Genomic DNA, 22,429 nt, shown 5'->3' on the forward strand with positions numbered 1-22,429 from the left:
AGACCAATAATACAGTACTTTGAACCTGTCTCTTAACTGATTAGTCTTTCAAAAGACTGCAGGTTTTTTTGATAGAAAGAGGTTTTGAGTAAGAGCACAAAAGCAGTACTTCATTTTGTTTTCCTTGAAGTTTATTTCAAAACTAAAAAAGGACTAGGAAGGATATTTACATCAGGGTTTTTTTAAAAAAAAAACCAAATACATTGTGAATGAAACATTGACACCAGAATCCTGACTCTTAAATAAAATAAAATAAAATGCTGTATTTACTTATGTGAGAAACCCCACTGAAGGACTTAACCACACACAAAAAATTATGACTGAATTTTGAAAACCTGTACAATTGGGATCTTACACACTGAATGTGATAAATGAATGCTAATCTAAGAACCAAAATAGATACTCTATCAGTTATTCCAGTAACAGATGGCATCAGTTATTACTTCTAGCACAGTGAGTTTTGTAGCTGTATTTTATTTGGCTGTCCAATTAAATGTTTCAAGAACAAAACTTAAAGATATATCAGACTTTTATAGCAACTTTCTGTTGATGGCTTGCTTTCTTAAAATCATCTTGAAGAAACAGTCTAAGTTCTTGAAAGAGCAAATGAATCTTGAAAACTTAAATTGGAGATGAAGATGGACTGAAATCCCACTACTAAGGAAACAAAAGATACCTCAGCTGGAGGTAGAAGAGATGAGTGACCATTTCTCATCGCAGTGCTCATTTTGCTCTATAGAAGCCTTTTCAATGTAAAATTAGACCATAATGTTGTGTCCCCTTGATACTTAGATTCCTTGCTTAACATTGACCATATTCTGGGGTTGCTGTGGGGCATTCATGGAGCATACCTTTTGGTGGGAGGGGTTCTGCCTTTTGATTCTTCTGCCTTCTTAAGAGGAAACAGTACAAAGGTAGAGGTGTTTACTTAAATGCAAATTCAGGCATTTTTTCTCTTAAGGCCAATATTACTGGAGATGATATGGACCAGAATGCTATACTAATTATATATACTATTTCTGTTAATTAACAATTTCTAAACTGTTAGATTTGTTACACCAGCTTCATTTGTTTATGGAACAAATGAGAAAGATGCACCAGTTACTTGCATGAAGGAGAACATCAGCTTCACTTTCCATGTAAGAACTTTACTTTGTAAAACCTGTTATGCATGTTTTGAATGTGAAGGCTTAGATTTCCAGTGTCTCTAAAGACTGTCTATGTGCTAAGTAAGGGAAATTTCTAAAAGTACAGGGTGACCAACTCCTGCTTATTAGTGATAGGAAGTGGGTGTTAATCCCTCTTTGAACACTTCTTTTGTCCTGAACAATCTTCCACTGAATGGTCAGAGAAAAAAATACTTACGCAAGCAGGATTGAAAGTGGTAGAGCAGTTCTGACTTGTCACTTTTTCCAATCAAGAAACACTTTTGAAGGAATTATGGATATTGTATAAAACTGGGAATTACTCATAAGTGTATCTAGTTATCAGTTCAGATTTGTCTCAGCTGGATTAAAAGCAGGAGTTAGTCATGAATCTCTCTTAGTTCCTTTTGCACATTCTCCTGGAAGGCAGTTGTATAACTTCAGGGCAGTCATGGCAGACAAGCACCACTTACTCATTGGGTTCAGAGAAGTGAAGGATTCAGTAAGCCTCCAGAATGAATTAGACGACTCATCTCTTCAAATATTACAGCTCCTAGTGGAATCCAGTTTCATGATAACGTAACAGTGCATGCACTACCCAAACCTGTGAAATTTTTGTATTTATACTTTCTGTACATGTATTTGTTAATTGAACAGCTACTATGGATTAAAGCTTGAACCATGTAACACTCTTCCCTACAAGGTTATCAGTGCAGGACCAAGCATGGCTCCAAATATAAACTTGGAGATAATGGTACCTAATGCCTTTCCACCCAACAACTTCAAATTATTCAACTTGCTGGATATCAAGGTAAGCACAGGTTATTACATATTGTTTTAACTGTATGGATTATATGAAGAAGAGAAGCAGAGCATAGCAGGAGTAGGTACTTTGTATGTATGTATGTATGTATGTATTCAGTTTTTATCCCTTTCTTTCAAACCTGCGTAATACTTCAAATTCTTACTAGAGTGCCACTGAAGGCAATAAATCCATCTATGCAAAGCTTGATCCTATGCATGTATCTGTGTATTGTGTTTGTCAGTTCTTTCCTGCTGTGGCACTGAACACTTTGTAAATAGTAGCATACAGTGTATTTTAAAAAGAATCAGAAAACTTCTACATTGAATACCCTTTTACAGTATTTTAAAGACTAGTCCATTAAGCCTAATTATATCACATGAAACAACATTTGTGGTTATTTAGAACATGTAATACACAGCCCTTCCTTTTTAGAACCTTAATATTCTTAAGAATCAGCTAAAATAGGGTGCCACAGATGCCCTTTGTCTACTGTATATACGTGCCTACAATCGATGACTCAAACACAAATTACCTCAAGCCCCTCTCTGGCTTATTGTATCTCCTTCCCAAATTGTTCTGTGTAATTAAGTGCAACAGGGAAGCATAAAAGTTAGATTTGGCTATGATGAGGTAGAGCGGGCAGGAAGGATCATCTTCAGCCCCATGTATTTTAGAATTTTGAAAGTACAAGTTACATTGCTTTTAAGCTTCTTGCTTTTCAGAAATCTGCCTGTAATCACTATCTGATGTTTAAAAACCAAGCATTGATTTTGTTATTTTTATTTCCAGACAACTATTGGACAATGTTCCTATAATAAATATCCTAGAAGTTGTAATGCAGCAGAGAAAAATGAAAACATATTAAAGGATCTTGTCACTTTCTTTTCAAAGCCTGATAAGAGACAAATGGTAAGGTCTGTCTTTTGGCAGCAGTGGGAAATCAGTGATTACTCAATGTGAATGAGCCTTAAGCCAATGGTGTATTTTATATAATGAGGTCACTAGAGCAGTCTTCCAAAGATTTGTGCTGGGACCTGTGATGTTCCCTATAGTCCTAAGTGACTAAGTAAAAGAGGTGAGAAATGAGACAAGAAAGTTAGTTAATGATGCAATGACACTGAAGCCAATGACAGTCACCTATGAAGACTGCAGAAGAATTATAACTAAATGAGTGGGCAGTAGAATGGCAGATAAAATTCAGTACCAAATTGAAAATGATGTATGTGGGAAGAAACAATCTTCAATTATAGCAAGTGTACAGTTCAAATATTTATTGCCTTTTCCATATCAAAAAAATGCCATCAAATGTAACTAATAGGAAGCAGGTTCAAAAAAAAGCAAAACTACTCCTCGCATTTACTGACAGATGTTGTGAATGCTAAAAATAAGTAGATTGCAAGGGAAATTACACAAGTTAGCAAGAGTAAAAGTCATGATGAATTACTAAACGTACTGAAATTATTCTTGGCTTAGGAAGTTCCTAATGAAAATACGCAGCAGGCTAGGAGAATATCATACATAACTGGCCTGTTCTTATTCATGCCTCAGCATCTGCTTACGGACCCTGTTGGAGATCAGATACTGGGCTAGGTAGTCCAAATCAGAATTGCTATTCTAGTGTTATGTTTTCCAGGATTTATTCTAGTAAAAATCTGTATGGACTAGAATGCATTTAATATACTACAATTTTAATACTTTCATTGTAAAAGAAACACTATGTTTTCAAATATTTTAATTTTTGGCTCTTAAGCAAGCAAGTTACAGAAACATCCACCACTGCCAGAGAAAAAGGCTATGCACAGAATGTCACACTTATTTCTTTCAAGTCAGAACTTGGGCATTGCAGTCTTGCAATACAAGCTTACTTATTTTTTTCTTCTTCAAAGCTCTGTGAAATGGCACTTTCAACCTATGAGTGCCCTCTCACACTGCAGTAGTTAAGGACCCATCAATTATACTGGATATACTGTTTATACTGGGTATCATATAATCACTCCTGTTAGTTCAAATAAGTTTATTTATCAGGAATGATATTTAACAGTGTGAAAACTAACACACTTATAACCAAGTTATCACAATTGTTATTTTTCTCTCAGTCTAAAAACAATTTAAATTTTTTTAGAAATATGACCTGTTGTCTTGTGTAGCAGTTAGATAGTTCCTTGTACTCTACCTTCAGCACCTATAATGAACGGTTCATGGGTTGACAGTGATGGATGATGTCATGCCTACCCTTACATCCTGACGTGTCAAGCACAAACACAGAGCTTTTCGTTTTACTCAGTTCCTGAATGTCTCTAGTTATTAACAAGAAAAAGTTGATGAAGTTGAGTTTTATTCTTCCTCCCCTCTACAGTACTGCATGAAAAATGACAGTCTTTGTTTACAAATATACTGCAAGCTTGGCAACATGGAAAGTGGAAAAGAAGCAACTGTTCAGTTACATCTGGAGGCTACTCCTTCACTTTTAGAAATGGTAATGCATTTTTAATACGCAAGTGAACAATTACAAGGCATATTTGTAATATTCTCTGCATATCATTTCTAGATATTAACATTATGTGGATTTAATCATAGTTTAACAAGAAATCTGCTAAGTTTTAAATGCTAAGTTTCAAGGCAATTTGTGAAAATGCCAATCACCAGAAAAGATGTGTTTCAGATTATCATTTTACTTTATAGCATGCATTGCTTTGCCTGTTCTGCCTGGGGCATGTAAGAAACTGAGCAGCTATTGAAAAATAGTTAGTCGAGAGTATATGTTAGAGTTTATTTAGTTTTCCTCTGAGGGAAAGGAAGGATTCTTGACTAGAGGAAACACTAGTCTATCCCTTCATGACACTGTAAAGGCAGTATCTCCTGGCCTTGCATACTGTAAATTGTTTGAAGTGTTAAGTTTATTCTAGTTTATTCTGAATAATCTAATGCTGCTCTGCCAAATGCTGTTCTATTATTTCAAGCATATTATAAAGTAGCATCCTTTTGTTAAGGTCAGAATACATTTAAACTTCTCAAAATGGTAAGTACCATTTGAAGACAATAAAATTAAAATGTATTTCCATAAAAAATCAGAACAGCCAGATCTAAATTCTGAACACAGTTCTACTTTAATACTGAAGAAAACTTATACAGTGCATCACCTTAAGTGCCAGAGTCTTACCTTCTCTCTTGGATGAGGAGATCAATCAGTGCAGGGGGGTGGTTCTGCTGTTTTGAGCACTGCTTTAAGTATCATTAATAAGAGTAGCTCTCAGATAAAGGAACACATAGGAAAAAACCCTCTCAGAACAGAATTCTGTTAACCATGTCTGTCCCCCCCCCCCCCCCCCCCCCCGCCAGACAGTGCATCTGTGATCAGCTCAATTAGGATTTAATTCTAGCTCATAACTGGACTTCTCTGAAAAAAGCAGTATGGATCTAGAGTTAGGTAAAACCCCAGCTGGGCTTTGTTATTGGCTCTAATTTGTTTCGTGATTGGAAAAAGGCATAAAAGCCATGGTATGTTTGTATGGGATTGTGTTTCAATGTGTTGAAGTTATTTTAAAAAGGTATTTTTTTTAAATCAGGATGATGCATCAGCATTGAAGTTTGAAGTAAGAGCAACAGCATCACCAGAAAAAAATGGAAAAGTTATTGAACTACGCAAGGACAAGCAAGCTGCATATGTAAGAAGTCTCTAAGTAGTGGATTTGTGATAACTAGTTAAAATAGAAAAACCAGCAGCAGTTAAAATGCTGGGATTCTATACATATTTATATGAAGCCAATGAATATATTATTAGTCAAGTATGTAGTTCATTTTCTCAGTTTGTTTTAGAATCAGCTAACACTAAATTTATTTTCCTCTTTCTCTAGGTATACTTAGAAGGAGTGCACCACCAAAAGCCAAAATACCGTGTTACTGTCCTGATTATTGGGATAGGCTTAATAGTTGGTGTTACCTTGTTCTTGCTTCTTTCATTTATATTATGGAAGGTAGGTTTTCAGTAGTTCTCAGATATTCTCAAGTCAGAAGTTTACATTGTTGATGGATCTTTGGATCCATTTGGATTCACTGTTGAAGTTTAAGGGATAAATAATATTTTATTATGATCTATCCCTTCTAAAGAAAAATAACTCCTTGTGTAAGTTGCTTTTTCCAAAAATATTTGTTTTCCTTATTGTATCTTCTGCATATTCTACATCTTATGTTATTCAGCAACACAAACCTCTTCCCATATTTTATATTGTATCTGAAGTTTATATAATGAGATTAAAAGGAACATTTTTGTGGGCTGCTGCTCCACATTTAATGTCCTTTTTTAACACTTGATCAGTAATTGCTTATATCATAGCTGGTCAGAGTAAAATGTTTTAGATTTTAAGCTGCTACACAAATGCTAACAAATCGTATGGATAAGTAGCAAAAGGAAAGGTTGAACGAAGCAGCTACTCTGACAACTGATTAAGCAATTGTAAGCTTTGCTGACACACAGATTTTCTCCATTTGTCATTTTTTCCAGGAAAGTGTAGAAATGAAAAATTTAAATTCTGTGTTGTAATACCATTTCATATTTTAAAAAATACTGGAGTCTGTGGACTATCACAGTTCACAGCCCACTTGTTCTTCCTCCTTGCAGAAGGAGAGTATTGGCCTCCCAATTTTCAGAGAGGTCTTCCTCCTTCCATATTTTGTACAAATAAGAAAAAGAAAAAGCCAGCCTACTTTTTTGATTAATTAAGAACACTGATTACTTAGTATGACAAAGTAATGGCAAATACCATCCACTCATGAGCACCATAGACACACATTTCATTTTAGTTTGTTATATTTAGCTCTGATAACCAAGGTTTACTGACATATGCCAACAGATTCCAAAATTATGTATTTCAGATTGGCTTCTTCAAAAGGCAATACAAACCAGTCCCTCAAGACCAGAACAGAAGAGACAGCTGGAGTTTTACAAGTGGGAATAAAGAGGACTAAAGATGGCAAATAAAAGCTCTTTTCAAATGAAGAATTTAAGGTTCAGGTTAATTCACATGAGGAACATCAATGACAAGAAAACTGGTTGTGAGCATACTCGCTCTTAGAAAATACATTTTATTTCCCTGACGTGTGTGGAAGACTACACCTTAATGTACAGTTATTTTTCTAACATGAAAATGTAAAACAGTTTTTCCATTGAAGTCTTAAAGTAGTATTTGAAATGACATATATCATCTCTGGTTTCAGACAGACAGAAGAACACTAAAGATAAAGAGAAGAATAAATACTTACCAGAAAGAAGAGTTCTTGCAAAGTGTTAAAACTTGTCCAATCCTGGACAATGAGATCTCAACCATATTAGCACAAGTAATTCTATTAGTTTTCAAGTTGCAGTAATCTTTTGATTAGACATTCAAGAAGAAATCCTCCCTCATCTTGCTTTGGCAATTTAACAAGGGTAGAAATAGCTTAAACAGAGAGGGAGACCATATGTAGAGTGCACACATTTAGAAGACTGCTATCAGAAGTTCTCTTGGCCTTCTGAAGGTAACATCACAAGCTTTGGTTTCACAGGCACACCCATGACTGCGGAGATTTAGACACCCAGGCAATCCAAAGCCAGTAAGGCTGTTAAGGAAAGTGGTAGATTTAAAGCAGGGAATTCTGTGTTGCAGCTTGGAGGTGCAGCACAGAATCCTACCTCAAATGTAGAGAAAGTAACTTCTTGGAGATTATAATTTTTAGTCATCTTTAGCATAGTATGTGCGAAAGTGGCAGAATTAGTTGTTTCTGCCTTTCCTCAAATATCAGCGTCATGATGTTTTGGACTTCTTTATTGAAAGCTTTCCATGTGAGTTTTTTTTTTTTAAGCAAGTATTTATTTTTATTTATTTGAAGATTTCTTTATAATGTTTAGCATGGTAGTATTTAGTACTGTTATTCTTCCAGAACCTGAAACCCTTACTGGGCCAAATTTTATCTTTAGATGTGCCACAAGCTACCTGAAAGTATTTAAGTAAGTCATTTGGAGAGCTATCTTGGGTTCTTTGTAAGTGTTTTCAAATAATCATCATCCAAACTGGCAGCCACAGCAGCCACTCAGTGGAAAGGCAAAGGACTGAATAGAAACATGGTCCAAACCATTGCTCTGCTATTACAGGAAGTTTCTTCAGCTAGGTAAGTTTGCACTGCCACCTAGCTTTGGTGAAACAATACAAGTAACAGGGAAAAAAAATGGGTTTGTTCGCCAGTACAACTGGAGCATGTACAGCTTCATCAATAACTGAATTCATTGCAACAGCAGCTTGATCTATGGCCTTTATTGCCTTATCTTTGATGTCTTTCCAAATTGTGTGGAGAAATGAATGTAATATATGCATACATTTTGAAGCTGCATCATATAGGAATTAGCCTGTGACTCAAAAGCGATACAGAGTGCCTTCAACAACCAGTTCTGCTAATAGAGTATATCTGGTGCCATAAAAGCCACATTGTCCAAAGATTCGAGGTATCGGGGACCATTTTTCTATGTAAACTGAGCACTTGCTTACAATTCTCTTTCACCTCATTTGATGCCAAAGATGTGGCTCACTCTAAAATAGCTTTTTGCTCTAAAATCTTCTGCAGTGTAAGGACAAATGAATGTGCATATATTAAAAAAAAATCAGAATAAAAATATGTGAAGAAAAAAATATTTTCCTGCAAGTCTATGAAATATATACAAAAAAGTTTATTTTCCAGATGGCTTTTGTAAACTATTGCACTTTAACCAAAATATCTTTGAACAGAAATTAGTTTGATATGATAGCATCTTGTGAAAAATATACCTCAGATACTGGAAAAAGCATTATAATTCCTTTTAATACAAACAATGCAAAGAAATGAAACTAAAACATTTTATTTGTCTTTGAAACAGTTCTACCTAAGTCAATAAATATGATAATGTTGACTTGGAAATTGTATATTTTCTATTCAGATTTTATTAACATATAAATGTTGGTTGACTATTCTTAGAACATGAAACAAAATTCAGTTTTTATAAGTAAGGTTGACATGAAAATAAACGTATATAGCCCTGCTGATAAAAAAGTTAAAGTATCACTCAGTTTCACATTACTAAAAAAGACCCCACAAATTAAGCACAGGAATGCTGCCTCTTCTGCAAGTTCTTATCACCCTGTTAATTTTCAATTTTGTAACAAAAACAGTTTAATCCCTTACATGTAGCTGGAATAGTCGTCTTAGACACCCTTAGGAAGTTTAGTTTGAATTGCCTTAAATATTTTTAAAATATCTGATGTGATACAGAATCAAAGTAGTATCAATTATAACAGTTTAACTGAAGACTACTCAATACTATTTAGACAACAGGTATAAGTTGAAACAAGAGGTTCCAGCTGGACATAAGGAAGAACTTCTTCCTCAGAAGGACAGTCTGACATTGGAATGGATTTAATATTATACTCAACTGTTTACTTGAACTAAGGCTTTAAAGCAACTTGTTAGTCATGAGACAGTGCAGCTTTCATAATATTACTTGTTAGCCTTCTTTTGAGCAGTAATTCAAAGACAAGTAAATAGAACTACATTCATTACCCCTCTGGTCCTGTGGACTGAATCTTGTCAATGTATTGCATTTCCATCTCAGAGAAAGCCTGTTCCCAGAAAAAGCAGAGTGGTCACCTGTACAGGTATCTCAAATAATTAAGAAATTACCCAAAAAATCACTTATAAACATGAAGTTTACGTCCTGTAAGGCAGTTATAAAAACTGATTTGATCATACTTAGCACAACTTTATTCTTAGCAACAACAGAAACTATGCTGAATATCACTTGAGTTCTAGGATACATTAAATACTTTAAAATGTTTTGTAAAAACAGTAGTCTTTTGAATACATTTCAAAGAAAAACAGTAGAAGACATCAGCATATACATTTATTACTGTTTGACTAGAAGTGGGCTGAAAGTAAGTATATTAGCATAAAAAATAATGATACTTGGAAATCGAAGTACTTGATCAAAAAATAGAAGTATTTTGCCACTGGTTGCCTTTTTAGTTTCTGCTAACTAGCTCTGTTTAAATAAGCTGAGTTACCTGACAACATGGATAGCAGCAGCAGACTAAGTAGTATCTTGTATTTATTGCAGTAGGTAAAATAATTTTTAATAAAAAATATTATTTTATTCTGATGTACACTTTTAGAACTCCAAATTCATAAAATAGAGACCAATATATTTTTTCTTTTTATACCTAGACAGATTCTTTACAGTTAAATATAACCTGATAAAAATATTTATTTAAAACCAGAAGTATTACAAACATCCCAATTAAGCGTCTGCTACAACCACTGAATTCAGTGAGTGAAAGACTGGAATCTTAAAAAGATATGCCTATAGATGAAAAAAGGTTTATTTAATGCAAAACCTGCAGCATAAAAAGCTGTGCATTCCTTCTATATACAATTACACGTTGCTTTGGAACCCTCCAGTTCATCAACGTTCACTCCATAGAGATCAATAAGTTGAGGATGTACCCTGTGAGGGAAGAAGTCAGACTTTATCAATGTCATTAACTCTTGCAGTGTGCATTACTTTTTTTGAGAACAAATCTATATGAACTTCTACATAGAATAAGATCAGGTGAATATATTTGTGACAACTCCTATAAGGTCATCTTTAAAAGTATGTGTTAATTTCTCACCCATGTTATAGCATGATCCCCCTTTCATTTTACAAACCAGACCATGTTACAGTGAGCTCTGTGCCTTCAACCGATCCGTGCGCTGCAGAAGAACGAGCCACCTCCCAGTCTGTTTTACTGATCATCTTACTTCCTTGTCTACTAATCTCATTCTCTGATTCTAGATACACAGACTGTTCTCAAGCAACACTGAAATTTCCTGCTGTTGAACAACTGCATTTTTGTTAAAGCTACAGACAGGGCTTTTCCAAGCAGGAATCCTTATCCCAAAGCAAGCTCCTCCCAGGACTCAGACCTTTGCATACACCTGTTCTCCGAGGAACAGAAGGGTGAAGTAACAGGCAGAAAGAAGAGAAGTGGAGCTGGAATTTGATGGTGTGCCAGAAAGGAAAGGCCATACAGGTCATAAGCCTTTTCAAACATGGGCACAAGGGAATTGGGTAGAGGCCCACACGATTGCAACAGGACCAGACTGCAGTGCACAACAAGACACATAAGTAGTATTATTATGGTATTTACAACACTCAATTAGGTGTCATTTGTATTATATACACTTAAGATTGCAGTACTGGTATACTGTTGGTATGCTGCCTATAATACTTAGCCTTACCGAATATGAACTTCAGATGCTTCTTCCATTAAGTCTCCATCTATATTCCAAGGGTAAGTTCCTTCTGCAGAAGTGGTATTCAGATATGTGTCATCTTTGGTATCAAACGCACTTTTAAGTCTTGGTTGTACTTTTACTTCTTCAACTGTGTAGGTCTCAACAAAGGGAAAATTGAACTAAACCAAGCACAGATGTGTATTAAAGATTAGATGATAGCTTAGTAACAGACTGAACTTCTTAAAAAGAAAGAGCAAGCTCTTTAAATTAAGTAAATGAGAACACTTAACTCTAGCTTTGACCACATGAAATATATTCTGGTTAGTATTTATAGATTAACATGCTATTTTTATCCTAGATAGTGCCTCAAAAGAAACAGTGTTACTCAATTTGTGTTTCTGTATCATGCTTGCTCAATTTACAGGTGAGATGGTGTATTTTTCACACTCCAAAACTGCACATGCTTTCAGAATACATGAAAGTCAAAGCAGCATTTTTCCTATGGTCTGTTCATCACTACCAGTAATCTCGTCCTAAATGAGGCTATTCATATATCCAGTAATGGTCATTTTAGGTTTAAAGGAGGATCTACATCCACTTCTCTAATTTCTAATGATAAGAGGGAGAGGGAAAAAAATATCTATCAGAGCCTTTCTCCAAGAACATAACAGTGACAAAATCAGTATAAACTATTTCCTAAACGCAGGTGTTAGTGCTATTATATGGAACTGTCGCCCACCTGTTCCCAAAATTCTCTAGATGTTGAATGTTTATCTAGTCCAAATCTAAACCTTCTTGTAAAAATGATTTCACATAACACAAACTGGTGTGAAAGACTACGAGATTATGTTTAGGCTATTCTCTGGGTAGTTAGGACAAAGGTAAGCCACTGTGTTTAGATGCTTCATTTTTTTTTTTTCCAGAGACATTGACCACAGTTTGGAAATAAAGTTCTGCAAACATTCATAACTAGATGGAACATACACTATCTGCTAAAATCAGTGGTAAGAATCTACTGCTTCCAGCGTAGCATGCAATAATCTGCCAAAATTAGGGACTTTTCCTATTCCTTACAGGGTTACATGATGTCCACCCCCGCCCCAATCTGTGTTCTCTCTACCATACAAAATTTAAACAGTACATATTTCCTCTTTTTTGGTGCAAGGACTTTATGCTCATAAAACGATGGTACAGCACAAATACAACTTAAACCACAACAGATGGGCTGAAATAGGCTAATCGGTATTAGTCTGGTGATTTAAAAAGAGGGAAAAAAAAATCAGATAGAGGGGGCTAATGTATTCTGACAAGAAGCTAAGTCTGCTTATGAGGTTGCTAACATTAACTCTTACAGCATGCCTATCTTCATGATTAACTCTTCTTTTTATAATTACCAGAAAGAAGTTAACAGTACCTGATTTTTTGCACTGGCGTATCTTTTCAGGTGTTTAATAAACTCTGAACGAGAAGTATTTTGTACAACAATAAGAGCCATGCTTCCATTATTCAACCTGAAAAGCAGACAGACTTAGTCTCTAAGAGTAAATTTATAATTTGAAAGTTTAAGAGGCTCTTCAAGCCTAGCAGCAAAAGTAAATTAATAGGAAAAAAGTGTCTTTTTTTTTTTAAATCTATTTGCCAAATACATTTTCTACAGATGAATATAAACCATACAACTGAGGTTATTTGGCATCTACATAATAAACACTGGAATAATTAATGTGTACTCCCTTATTTTCTATAATCCACTGAACATAATATATGCTAATAAAATTTTGCATTTTTACTTAACAGATGATTTTTAAACATTGGTGAACACAAACTTGTTTTTACACTTTTCTTTCCAACAAAGTGTAATGATTACCATACATGCCAAGAATAAGAGACTTCCCAGGAAGCCATTCCCATGACGCATGCAAGCACAGCCCCATCATGACCCAGCACAGATGGGTTCATTCGCCTCCTCCATTCACGCTCAGGCTGCTCTAACAAAGATCCTGATCCCTACCTACACCGCTATACAATTTTTTTTATTTTTTTTTTTTAAGAAATTCTCAGTAGAGGTCTAGTTACACTTTGCACATAGAACATAAGAGTTAAGAACTGAATGGAATTTTATGCAAAATCAAAAGGTCATATGCGAGAGCTTAAAAGACACTGCAGTTCAGATACTCAGTGCTACTAGGTATCCAGTTGCAATTGATATTTTAGCATCTTCAAGAATTTGGGTCATGACACTCAGCTAGTATTAACTCACAGATTTCTCAGCACAACTATACCTTGTCAGAAAAGCTAACCTAAGGCTTAACGCAATCATCCCTAAGGCCCATTTAAGTTATGGAGACAAACCAGTCTTCAAAAAAAAGTATCCAGTGAACATTACAGTGACTGCAGAGATTGTATTTTATATATAGATTACATATTTTGAATATTCTGAATATACATGTATATATTTATTCAGAATATATGCTTTGAAAGTTACATTTTAAGATTTTTTTTAATATATATTTCTAGCCTAACACCACAGATCTTTCCATACTCATAGTTCCCTGGCTACTTAACTCTTGCATCTGTAATATTCTCAGACCACAACAGAGTACCATCGAGAAAGATAATTTTTAAATAACTATTGAACAAGTCACCTAGCACAGCACTGATTTTCTGAGCTAGAAAACCGTGATGGTGAAATTGAAACAGGTACATCTTTACCATATTTCCTACCATAAAAGGGCACATTACTGGGCAATGCATTCTGCATTATGTCCTTATATTTTCAGAGATGACAAAGAATTCTCATTCATTCCTTTGAAAGTCCAATCTGCAGTAAAGCATGATACCTGCACTGTGAGACACAACAAACTTGCATGTCTCAGTGTAAACAGTTAAACAAATCTTTAACTGTCTTTGCAAATTTAGGCTAGTGTAAAACTAGAGTTACATGCAATGGTCAAAACATTCATTGTTACATTGCAGAAAGCTTTTGTGGAAAACAGGACAAAGTGAAAATACATGTGAGGTTAGCTGACACTTCCATAGCGGGTCCTGTATCTGCAACAACTAGTGCAACATTTATATTTCCTACTTTGAAAAGGCTTGCAGTCAAGATGTGCTTCACTCTCAGAAACGAAGCACATTTCTGAAGTGCCTACTCTTCCTACCAGAGGACTGCACTCCTAAGACTATACAAATAACTAGTATTTCCTTACATGAAGAGATAGTGGGGTCTACCGAGCAACTGAGTTGTAGGAGAAACATGCTCCATTTCATACAAGCCTGCAATAATTGCATGGAGTTATCATAAAATTCCCTATCATGAAAAACAGGTGCCAGAACAGATGGAAAGAAAAAGCAAAGCTAAAAAAGACTTATTTCTTCAATTCTTGCCAGAGTTTTTCTACTGACTGGAATACAACAGAGTAAAAATATCAAACAAAGCAAGTTCCTAGGAGGGGGACAGCATTTGGGTACTATGTGGAAGTATGAGGCTTACCAGGACTCCTGTAGCATAGAAATCTTCTCAGTGAAAGCTTCATCAAAAACATCTGTTGCTACATTTTTTTCTGACAAGTCAAATTCTACCAGAGCAGCAAGTACAACATTAAAATTCCTGATCATTCTAAGGTACATATATTTGCACATAATGATAATTAAATGAAAGAGAGCAGATTCATTCCATAATCTTTTATAAGAGTGGTTTAATTTACAAGAGTTTTGATGTCTTATTTGAGGGACTGGTGTTGTATTTCATGTACAGACTATGGAGTCTGTACTTGCTGTTCTACTCAACCTTCAGCTGCATATAGCAAGTACAAATATTTATCATCTGACAGCTATTTTGATCACCGCAAAGCATGCTCTCAACAATAACCTAAAGGCAAAATGAGTCAGCATCCACAGATTACAGACTCAGATGTTTCCCGAAACTGTATATGTAGAAGTTATATTTTCTAAGTTTGGCAAAAAAGACAAAATACAGTGTGAATTTCAGTTCTTCATGATAGCAGAAAAAGATTCATACTTCCCTTTCCCTGTCTGTAAAGAGAAAGATGAAGGGCACCTTCATAGTTCAAAATAAAAAATAAAACAAAAAAAATCCAACAACGAAGTTTCTACATACAGCTGAAACCTATGACAGACTGCTTGATGACTACTAGTTAAGTCAGACTTGCCAACTAATTTAGTCACAGCAATTATCCATTCATTATTCCAGTTAGACTACTTGACCTTATTTGCCTGATCTAAAAACTGATTACAATTCCTAGGATTATCGAGTCTGCTGCAGTCCATTCTCCCTCCCCCAATCCGGAGGGTCTAGACTGCCTAAACACAGGCTAGTATTCTCAGGAAAGCCAAGGTCTTAAGGTAAGATGTCAGAATTTATAGACATGACTAATTCCCTAAACCCCTACTGACCTCGTATTAGGTGCCAAGCCTCTTGGTGCCATTGAACACAGACAAGGGATTGCCATAATGCTCACATTCAGGAAGTGACCCTGGATCTTGCACCATTGATCCTTGCTGCCTAAATATAACAGAGTAATTCTATATTGCTTCAGTTTAACCAGCCACAGCTCACTTTTAAATAATGAAGCTGAAACTCACCGTTTTTTTTAATTGTCTCTTTCTTCCTTCTAGAAGAGTGAAAATATGTAGGTAAAATAATTTAAAGTAATTTTAGCATATTTAAACAACATCTATTTAAGAAAAAGGTAATATTCCGATCGAAAAAGGATTAATGAAACTGAACAAAACAGTAATACTAAGTGGAAAACTGCTTTGTAACAAATCCTCTGTAGTCTCATAAATAGGGAACATTTTACAAAGTGTGCATGTTAGCAATTTTCAAGATAAATCTTTAAGATCTTTTTGCCTGATGATCAAATTGGAACAAAATTAAGAATTAGTACAATTGTATCTTCAAAGATATAGGCTTTTGTAGATTTGGGATTAACTCAGTTTTACTTACCTGTCATTCTCATGAGAATCTTCTTGTGAAATCTGTAGAGGCAGAAATGATAGTTCACATTCCTCTGGCCTAGAAAAGCATTGATATTTATTATCACATAAACTCTGACTGTTAGACAGGCTTTTATCAAAGTTAAAATGATTCTAAGATGGTGCTGAATATACAAACATTATCTCCTCTTTAAATTGTAACAAGCATATACATCACATGGATCTGGCTGCAATTAAGTTGTCAAGTTATGTCTGTATTTTACCACATCTCAATGATTACACTTTCCTCAAGAAAATGAAAAATATTGGAAAAAATACAGCAGTTATTGCATACCTGAGATTTGCCAGTGTTTTGATAAAAGCAAAATCCTTCCGCTGATTAGACGGCATCCAACGGTGCTTTTCAGCCAAAGCTAGAGTCCTTGCACCAAAGCCAAACATAGCTGAGAACCCAAAACGTAAAAGCTTGCTTGGAGTACTAAAAGTGCAGACATCAAGTGGTTGAACATGTCCTAAAATTTTGGAGATAAACACCAGAAATTATAAACATAAACTGAATATAACTTATGATCTCCTTTCCACCTAATTTAACTGATAAAGGTCCAGACTCTTCTTTTTAGGAAGTCAAGTTTTACCAAAGAAAACTGGAAAGAATTTAGATACAATTTAGACTCTAAAAAATAATAAATCTGAAGAACAATGTTCAGATGCTTCAAAACGTTAAAGTTAAAATATCCATAAAATATCCATGTCAAACCAGATGCAGTCTGACTTTTAATCATTGCTCGGATTTTCAAAAAACAGTATCAGAGAAAATGTATTATTGCTACATAAATATTTGCAAAATTTCCACCAAATATGTGTAAGGGCTAAACGTTGTACCGATCATACTTTTAGCAACAGCACACTTTATATATTTTACTGGAGGAGTTGCAGGGACTCTTAAATATAAGCTTCAAATGTATTTATTTTTACAATTACAGAATTTAAACATCTAATTCTGGTCAAGACAGCATATATACAATTGAATAAAAATTCTATTTAATAGAATCTCTGCTTTCCATTAAATTGAGTGTCTCTGATTAAAAAAGACACAGTTCTGGATTTTGCACATCAAGGCATCTGTATTTCTATCTAAGAAATAGAGCAATGACTCTTCCATTGCTGACTGTGAAGTCTAAAAAGTAGAGACTCAAGATGAAACTACCTTCCCCATTATCCTCTTTTCATTAAGAATATGTATCCCAAACAAAAATTGCTTTAAGAGGAATATTAGCATTGCTCAACTGAGTATTTGCTATTTCCTAACTACTGAAGTTAAGGTTTGCACTGCCAACCTAGCTTTTCTTTCAGCATAACTACATTTTCACATTCAAAAACCTATTTGTTGCGCAGACTGAATGGCAAGTGATGCAATTTTTCTGCTAATAAAGATTCCCAATGGAATCTGTTAGTATTTAAAAGAAATGTGCACAGAGATAGAGAGGTAAGCAATACCTTCTCAGAAATATGTCAGTATTTCCCCGAAGAGTCCAAACCTAACCACTTTCTCAAGCAGATAGTACTGGATACTTTCCTGTTGTTATCTGCAGGCATATTTAATTTAAAAAAATCAGATGATTATGCAACAACCATTGCATAATAAAAGCTGTTCACACAACCAAGTTTGGAAAAGGTTACTTTTTGTATTAAAGGGACATCAATCAAAGGGCATTAATGCAAAAAGCAGACATTATTCCATGGCAGATTTTTGGTGTCAGAAGCTGAAGCTCCAATCTTTGTTTCTAAACTGTACTTGAAGAATCGTAACCTTTCAGATACACTATTGATGAGGACTAGAATCATTTGGATTTCAAAGTCCTACAACATACAATTTACCATGATAAAGCGTAATGCTGTGTGTTTATTAAACAGCTGGTTATCTACTTTTAGGGAAAACTTTTAAATGCTTCTTTATTGTTTAAAACTTGATAGTGTATGTAAAAATATTTACCCATTATAATGTGCAGCGTTGCAGTCACTGGGTGCTTAATACCATAGAGCGTGTGGGCCAAAATATTAGTAGTACCTGAAAAGGTGAACACAAACTACTGTAAAAATAAGAATGGCACAGAAAAGCAAACAAGAATGAAAATAGAAAAAAATATATTTCAAAGGTTTGGATGAAGGATCTGAGACATTTACTGCATTTTCAAAGGGAAAAAAAAAGCAGCACAAATTATTTAGTCTTGGTAACAGAAGAAATGCTGAATAGTACAAATTAAAACCATTAAAACCTCCATAGGTATACCAAATCCTCTCTGCAAAGTCATTAAAAACAAACGCCATAAACCAACAAAATTCTACTTGATCCAGTCAAAGATAGCTGTTTTGCCTCAAGCAGACTACACTTTATTTTCCTACAAACTATAGTGAATAAAATTAGTTGATTGTTATACATCAGTTTTACATACAAGAACTAGCTAATGATTGGGGGGGGGAAAGATAATGTAGAATTTGACTGGCCCACAAATTACTGGCTTCCATTCAACACACTAAAATTGACCCATCAGACTCATCTTTGTCATTGCCTGGACCACTGGGAGACCACTCATACTACTACCCACTGGAGAGGAATTAATTTTAAAACAAGGGTATGAACAGAGTTGGAAGAGGGAATGGAAAAATAACTGTCAGCAGGCTAAGAAAAAATAGCATGGTTCTGAAGAGCCATGTTTGGTGGTGCTTGACTGATGTGCAAGTCACTTTTCCTGCACAAGAAACATGAGTATACGTTTAAACTTTGTCCATCTACTCTAATTTATAGGCCATAAAATACTGTGTATCACCTCACTTTTAAATATTGCCTGATCGTAAAAATCCTGGTCTGCAGATCAATGAACAAGGGATGGTTGTCTCTTTCCTAAATGGGTATAATTTTTAAACATAATTTCAAGTTGAATTCTGTCATTGGTAAGAAAACCCAGAGACGTGGTTAAAGTAGCAGGGCCACAGGATTGATTCACCTTTGTGTAAGTAAAGAGCCAGGGTCTGTCACCAAGAAAGCAGAGCATTCAGAGCTGCTTTCTGTCCCTGAGTAAGGCATGAAACATTCACTAACAGGTTACGATTGCCAGGGAAGAAGTTTGAACTCATTCCTTTATGGGATGTTAGGGTCTCTTACTCAGATTTTCAAATCATGTTCTCATTTCTTGAATTACCTAATGTTACAGCAGCAGTAGACAACTCTGTACACTAAATTTGCCTTGAATTTTATCGAAGCATTTAATTTGGATGTCAAAAGGCAAGGGGGGAGGGTCCACCACATTTCAAGCCAGAAGCACTCAATATTTAAATAAGCCGTTTAAAAAGCATCATATACTATAATAAAAAGTTATGTTCATCACAACTCTGCTCCATTTGATGTCACGTTAGTGGTAAAAAAATACTAACCATGGGAAAACCGATGTACACAGTTACACAGTTCTAAAGGCATTTTGTCATTCTTATACAGTCACATGTGCTTTGATTTTTGCAATAATTTCTCTGAGCAAGATTTTGGAAAATAACTGGGAGTTGTATCTTGGTATCTTGCAGAGTGCCTGCTACCTCCTTTGAAAGCAGTTCAGACTACTGGAACCTCATAGAAAGCCTCCAAAACATCAAAGAGAGGAGCTATGAGTAAGGACCTCAGGGTTGCTACCGTGTGAAGGAAATAAGTGAGGTACACGCACTAAGATAACAGGCATAAAACATTCTGCAAGTCTGCATCTTCAGTGGTCCATGTAAGGAATCAGATTATGTGCATACTGAAGTTATATACAGATTCTCATTAACTCACAGAGTCCATTTCTATTTTTTGAACAATTCAAGGAGAAGTGTAATCTATTTCTCAAAATTTTATAGGTGACTATATTGTTAATAATCTTTTTTTCCTCCTTTTTTTTAGAAAAAATGCTTAAGTAAGCCCAGCAAATTGGGATTACAAAGTACTTTGAGAGAAGCAGAAACTGGTAGGTTCAAAGGCAAAACACAAATCTCTGCTTTTTTCCCCAGAAGATAGTCTCTCTAAATATGGAGAATACTAACAGGAAGTGCACTTTATTAAGAATAATATAATTTCAATAATTTATATCCAACAACGCTAAAAATATTTTTCCATATTATTTGAATTTTCCTTTATGTACAATAAGCATAAAAATGCAAGTTGTTATTCTAATTCCAGCTGTTATTTAATATGCAAACAATTAAGCTTTTCAATTCGGTGACTATAAAACACGGTTCTATACAGATATGTTGGGACAAAATAACCTGAACAATTTAGTTTTGATCTAAAAAGCAGTTCTTTACAGACTAATTGAAATATATGCCCAACACCCCTTTCAAGTTTAAAAGACTTATTCCATTTAACCTCTGGATTCAACTAATTTTGCTTAGTCAATGAAATAGCTCAAAAGTATCTCCTTGGATCATATTTTTGCAACTCTAATTGACTTTTATAGGAACCTTAATTTTTAAAAAACAAAGTGAGAATGTTTTGGAGTTGGAATAAGAAAACCTCTCCTCAAAAAACACAGAAAAAGGAAAGCATACAGTCACAAGCAACTCAGATTATTAGAAGACATGCAAATTGTGTTTACTTCCTGTAAATGGACAATAGGGAAGCTGTTATTCTGAAAGAAAAAAAAAAATCTATGTCACTAAAGTTCAAGCCAATAAAAGAGAACAGGGTGGAAAAATACTTCTGAAGATCAGGCTCTGTATGTCTTAAAACTGGGATTCCTCATTTAAGAAACAGTGCTTTATCGATACAGATGGCAAAGAGGAAACAAATGACCAGGGCTGAAGTCAATACCAATCTTCATATTGACTTTAATGAGAATTAAATCCCATTCGTACTAAATGCAATAAGCACAAGTAATTGCAGCCTTCTCTTAAGTCTGTAGAGCTCATTAACGTTTGCAGAAGTAAACAAGACAAAGATCCACCCTTTCCTGACTCCTGAGAAAACAAAACAAGTTCCCTTCTGCGCTTAGAGACCTCAGTACTGCCCTCAGAAAGAGCCTTTGCACAGGCTGCAAATCTGGAAGGGGCACAGTTAGGCTGTAGCAGCACCCTCACCTTCTCTGGGAGAACTCGTACGTGTGTACGATAAAGGCCAAGCAGCATTCTCGTCCCAAGAATGACCCAGTAACGCGTTACAGTCTCGTTACCTAGGTCCTATACATATAGAACACAGAAATAAGCTTACAGAGCCAAAACAGTGGAAGTTCACGGAAGATACGGAAGATAATGCTGGAATGCAAACTTGCAGATTTAAATTTGTTAAAAACATTATTCATTTTCCCAAGTCACCTAAACTTTTTTCTCCTCCACGTAAACCTGGGATATTGTTTACCAGCAACAAGATGGTTCCCCGGAACATTATCATATTATTTTGGAGACTAATAGGCATTTTTTGACGCTTATGTATGTGCTCGCACTGAAAAACAGTATAAAAAGTTTTCAACCATGCAACTCCAACATCTCTGTCACCAGTATATATTTTACCAGAAAAAGGACTTTATTATTCCAAAAATATAATTCCACTTGAAAAATTAACCCATTAACCCATTTTCCTGACATTACAAACAACTTCCTGCAACCTCCTTCCTATGAAATGTGCAAAAGCATCACTGTAAGGACAAAGTATCTGCAGGTCAGGAAAAGCATGACTGATGAAGGTACCCAGCACAAACTGGGAGGGGGAGTAGGGAAGGGAAGGGATGTCCTTGGAAGTGCGAGCACTTCTGCAGTACAATTAACTTAATTAACCAGACAACATGAATATTCATAAGGCTGTTAATGTCTTCCCCATCCAAACAGATAAATGTGATGTAATGACTTCCTAGTCAAGCATATCTAAAATTCTGATGAAAACTGCACCAACATTTTGGTTCTTTGCCTGAAATATCACAGAAATTAACAGCCCCTCAGTAACGCTTTGTTTCTGAATTAATTGGGAATCATGAATTTATTTAAATGAACCATTTAGGACAAAAAGGTTCACAGCCAGCAGATATAGATCGTCTCTTGTTCCGTAAGGACTGGATAGCTTTTTTTTAATGTCCTTCCAGGTCCCCCCTCCCCTTTATCCGAGTCCCCCTCAGTACAGTTTCTTAGCAGTAGTTCCCATAGCAACAACCACTACTGCTAATGGCCAGCAGTACAACTGCAGGCTTCCCCACATCTGATCCATTTGATTTTGGCCGTAATAAGGCAGCTTGGT

The 22,429-nt window shown here is 35.3% G+C and overlaps 2 protein-coding genes across 4 annotated transcripts in view; one reads left to right on the forward strand and one right to left on the reverse strand.

The window, feature by feature from the left end:
* The window catches only part of ITGA4 (integrin subunit alpha 4), a 42,101-nt gene extending 33,671 nt beyond the window's left edge, over positions 1 to 8,430 (forward strand). The window contains exons 22-28 of the mRNA XM_026110318.2: positions 1,049 to 1,139; positions 1,849 to 1,956; positions 2,740 to 2,859; positions 4,307 to 4,426; positions 5,517 to 5,615; positions 5,805 to 5,924; positions 6,823 to 8,430. Of these exons, the coding sequence (XP_025966103.2) occupies positions 1,049 to 1,139; positions 1,849 to 1,956; positions 2,740 to 2,859; positions 4,307 to 4,426; positions 5,517 to 5,615; positions 5,805 to 5,924; positions 6,823 to 6,915 (751 nt within the window). The 3' untranslated portion in view covers positions 6,916 to 8,430. The remainder of the gene's footprint in view (positions 1 to 1,048; positions 1,140 to 1,848; positions 1,957 to 2,739; positions 2,860 to 4,306; positions 4,427 to 5,516; positions 5,616 to 5,804; positions 5,925 to 6,822) is intronic.
* Positions 8,431 to 8,623: 193 nt separating this feature from the next.
* Positions 8,624 to 22,429, reverse strand: part of CERKL (ceramide kinase like) — a 63,175-nt gene continuing 49,369 nt past the window's right edge. For all 3 annotated transcript variants that reach the window (XM_064515035.1, XM_064515034.1, XM_026110320.2), the window contains 8 exons: positions 18,176 to 18,250; positions 16,517 to 16,694; positions 16,193 to 16,261; positions 15,829 to 15,857; positions 15,640 to 15,748; positions 12,641 to 12,737; positions 11,230 to 11,405; positions 8,624 to 10,453 (listed from right to left, as the gene is read on the reverse strand). In XM_064515035.1, the coding sequence (XP_064371105.1) occupies positions 10,372 to 10,453; positions 11,230 to 11,405; positions 12,641 to 12,737; positions 15,640 to 15,748; positions 15,829 to 15,857; positions 16,193 to 16,261; positions 16,517 to 16,694; positions 18,176 to 18,250 (815 nt within the window). In that variant the 3' untranslated portion in view covers positions 8,624 to 10,371. The remainder of the gene's footprint in view (positions 10,454 to 11,229; positions 11,406 to 12,640; positions 12,738 to 15,639; positions 15,749 to 15,828; positions 15,858 to 16,192; positions 16,262 to 16,516; positions 16,695 to 18,175; positions 18,251 to 22,429) is intronic.

The sequence above is a fragment of the Dromaius novaehollandiae genome, chromosome 7 (genome assembly GCF_036370855.1).
Source record: "Dromaius novaehollandiae isolate bDroNov1 chromosome 7, bDroNov1.hap1, whole genome shotgun sequence".
Taxonomy (NCBI): domain Eukaryota; kingdom Metazoa; phylum Chordata; class Aves; order Casuariiformes; family Dromaiidae; genus Dromaius; species Dromaius novaehollandiae.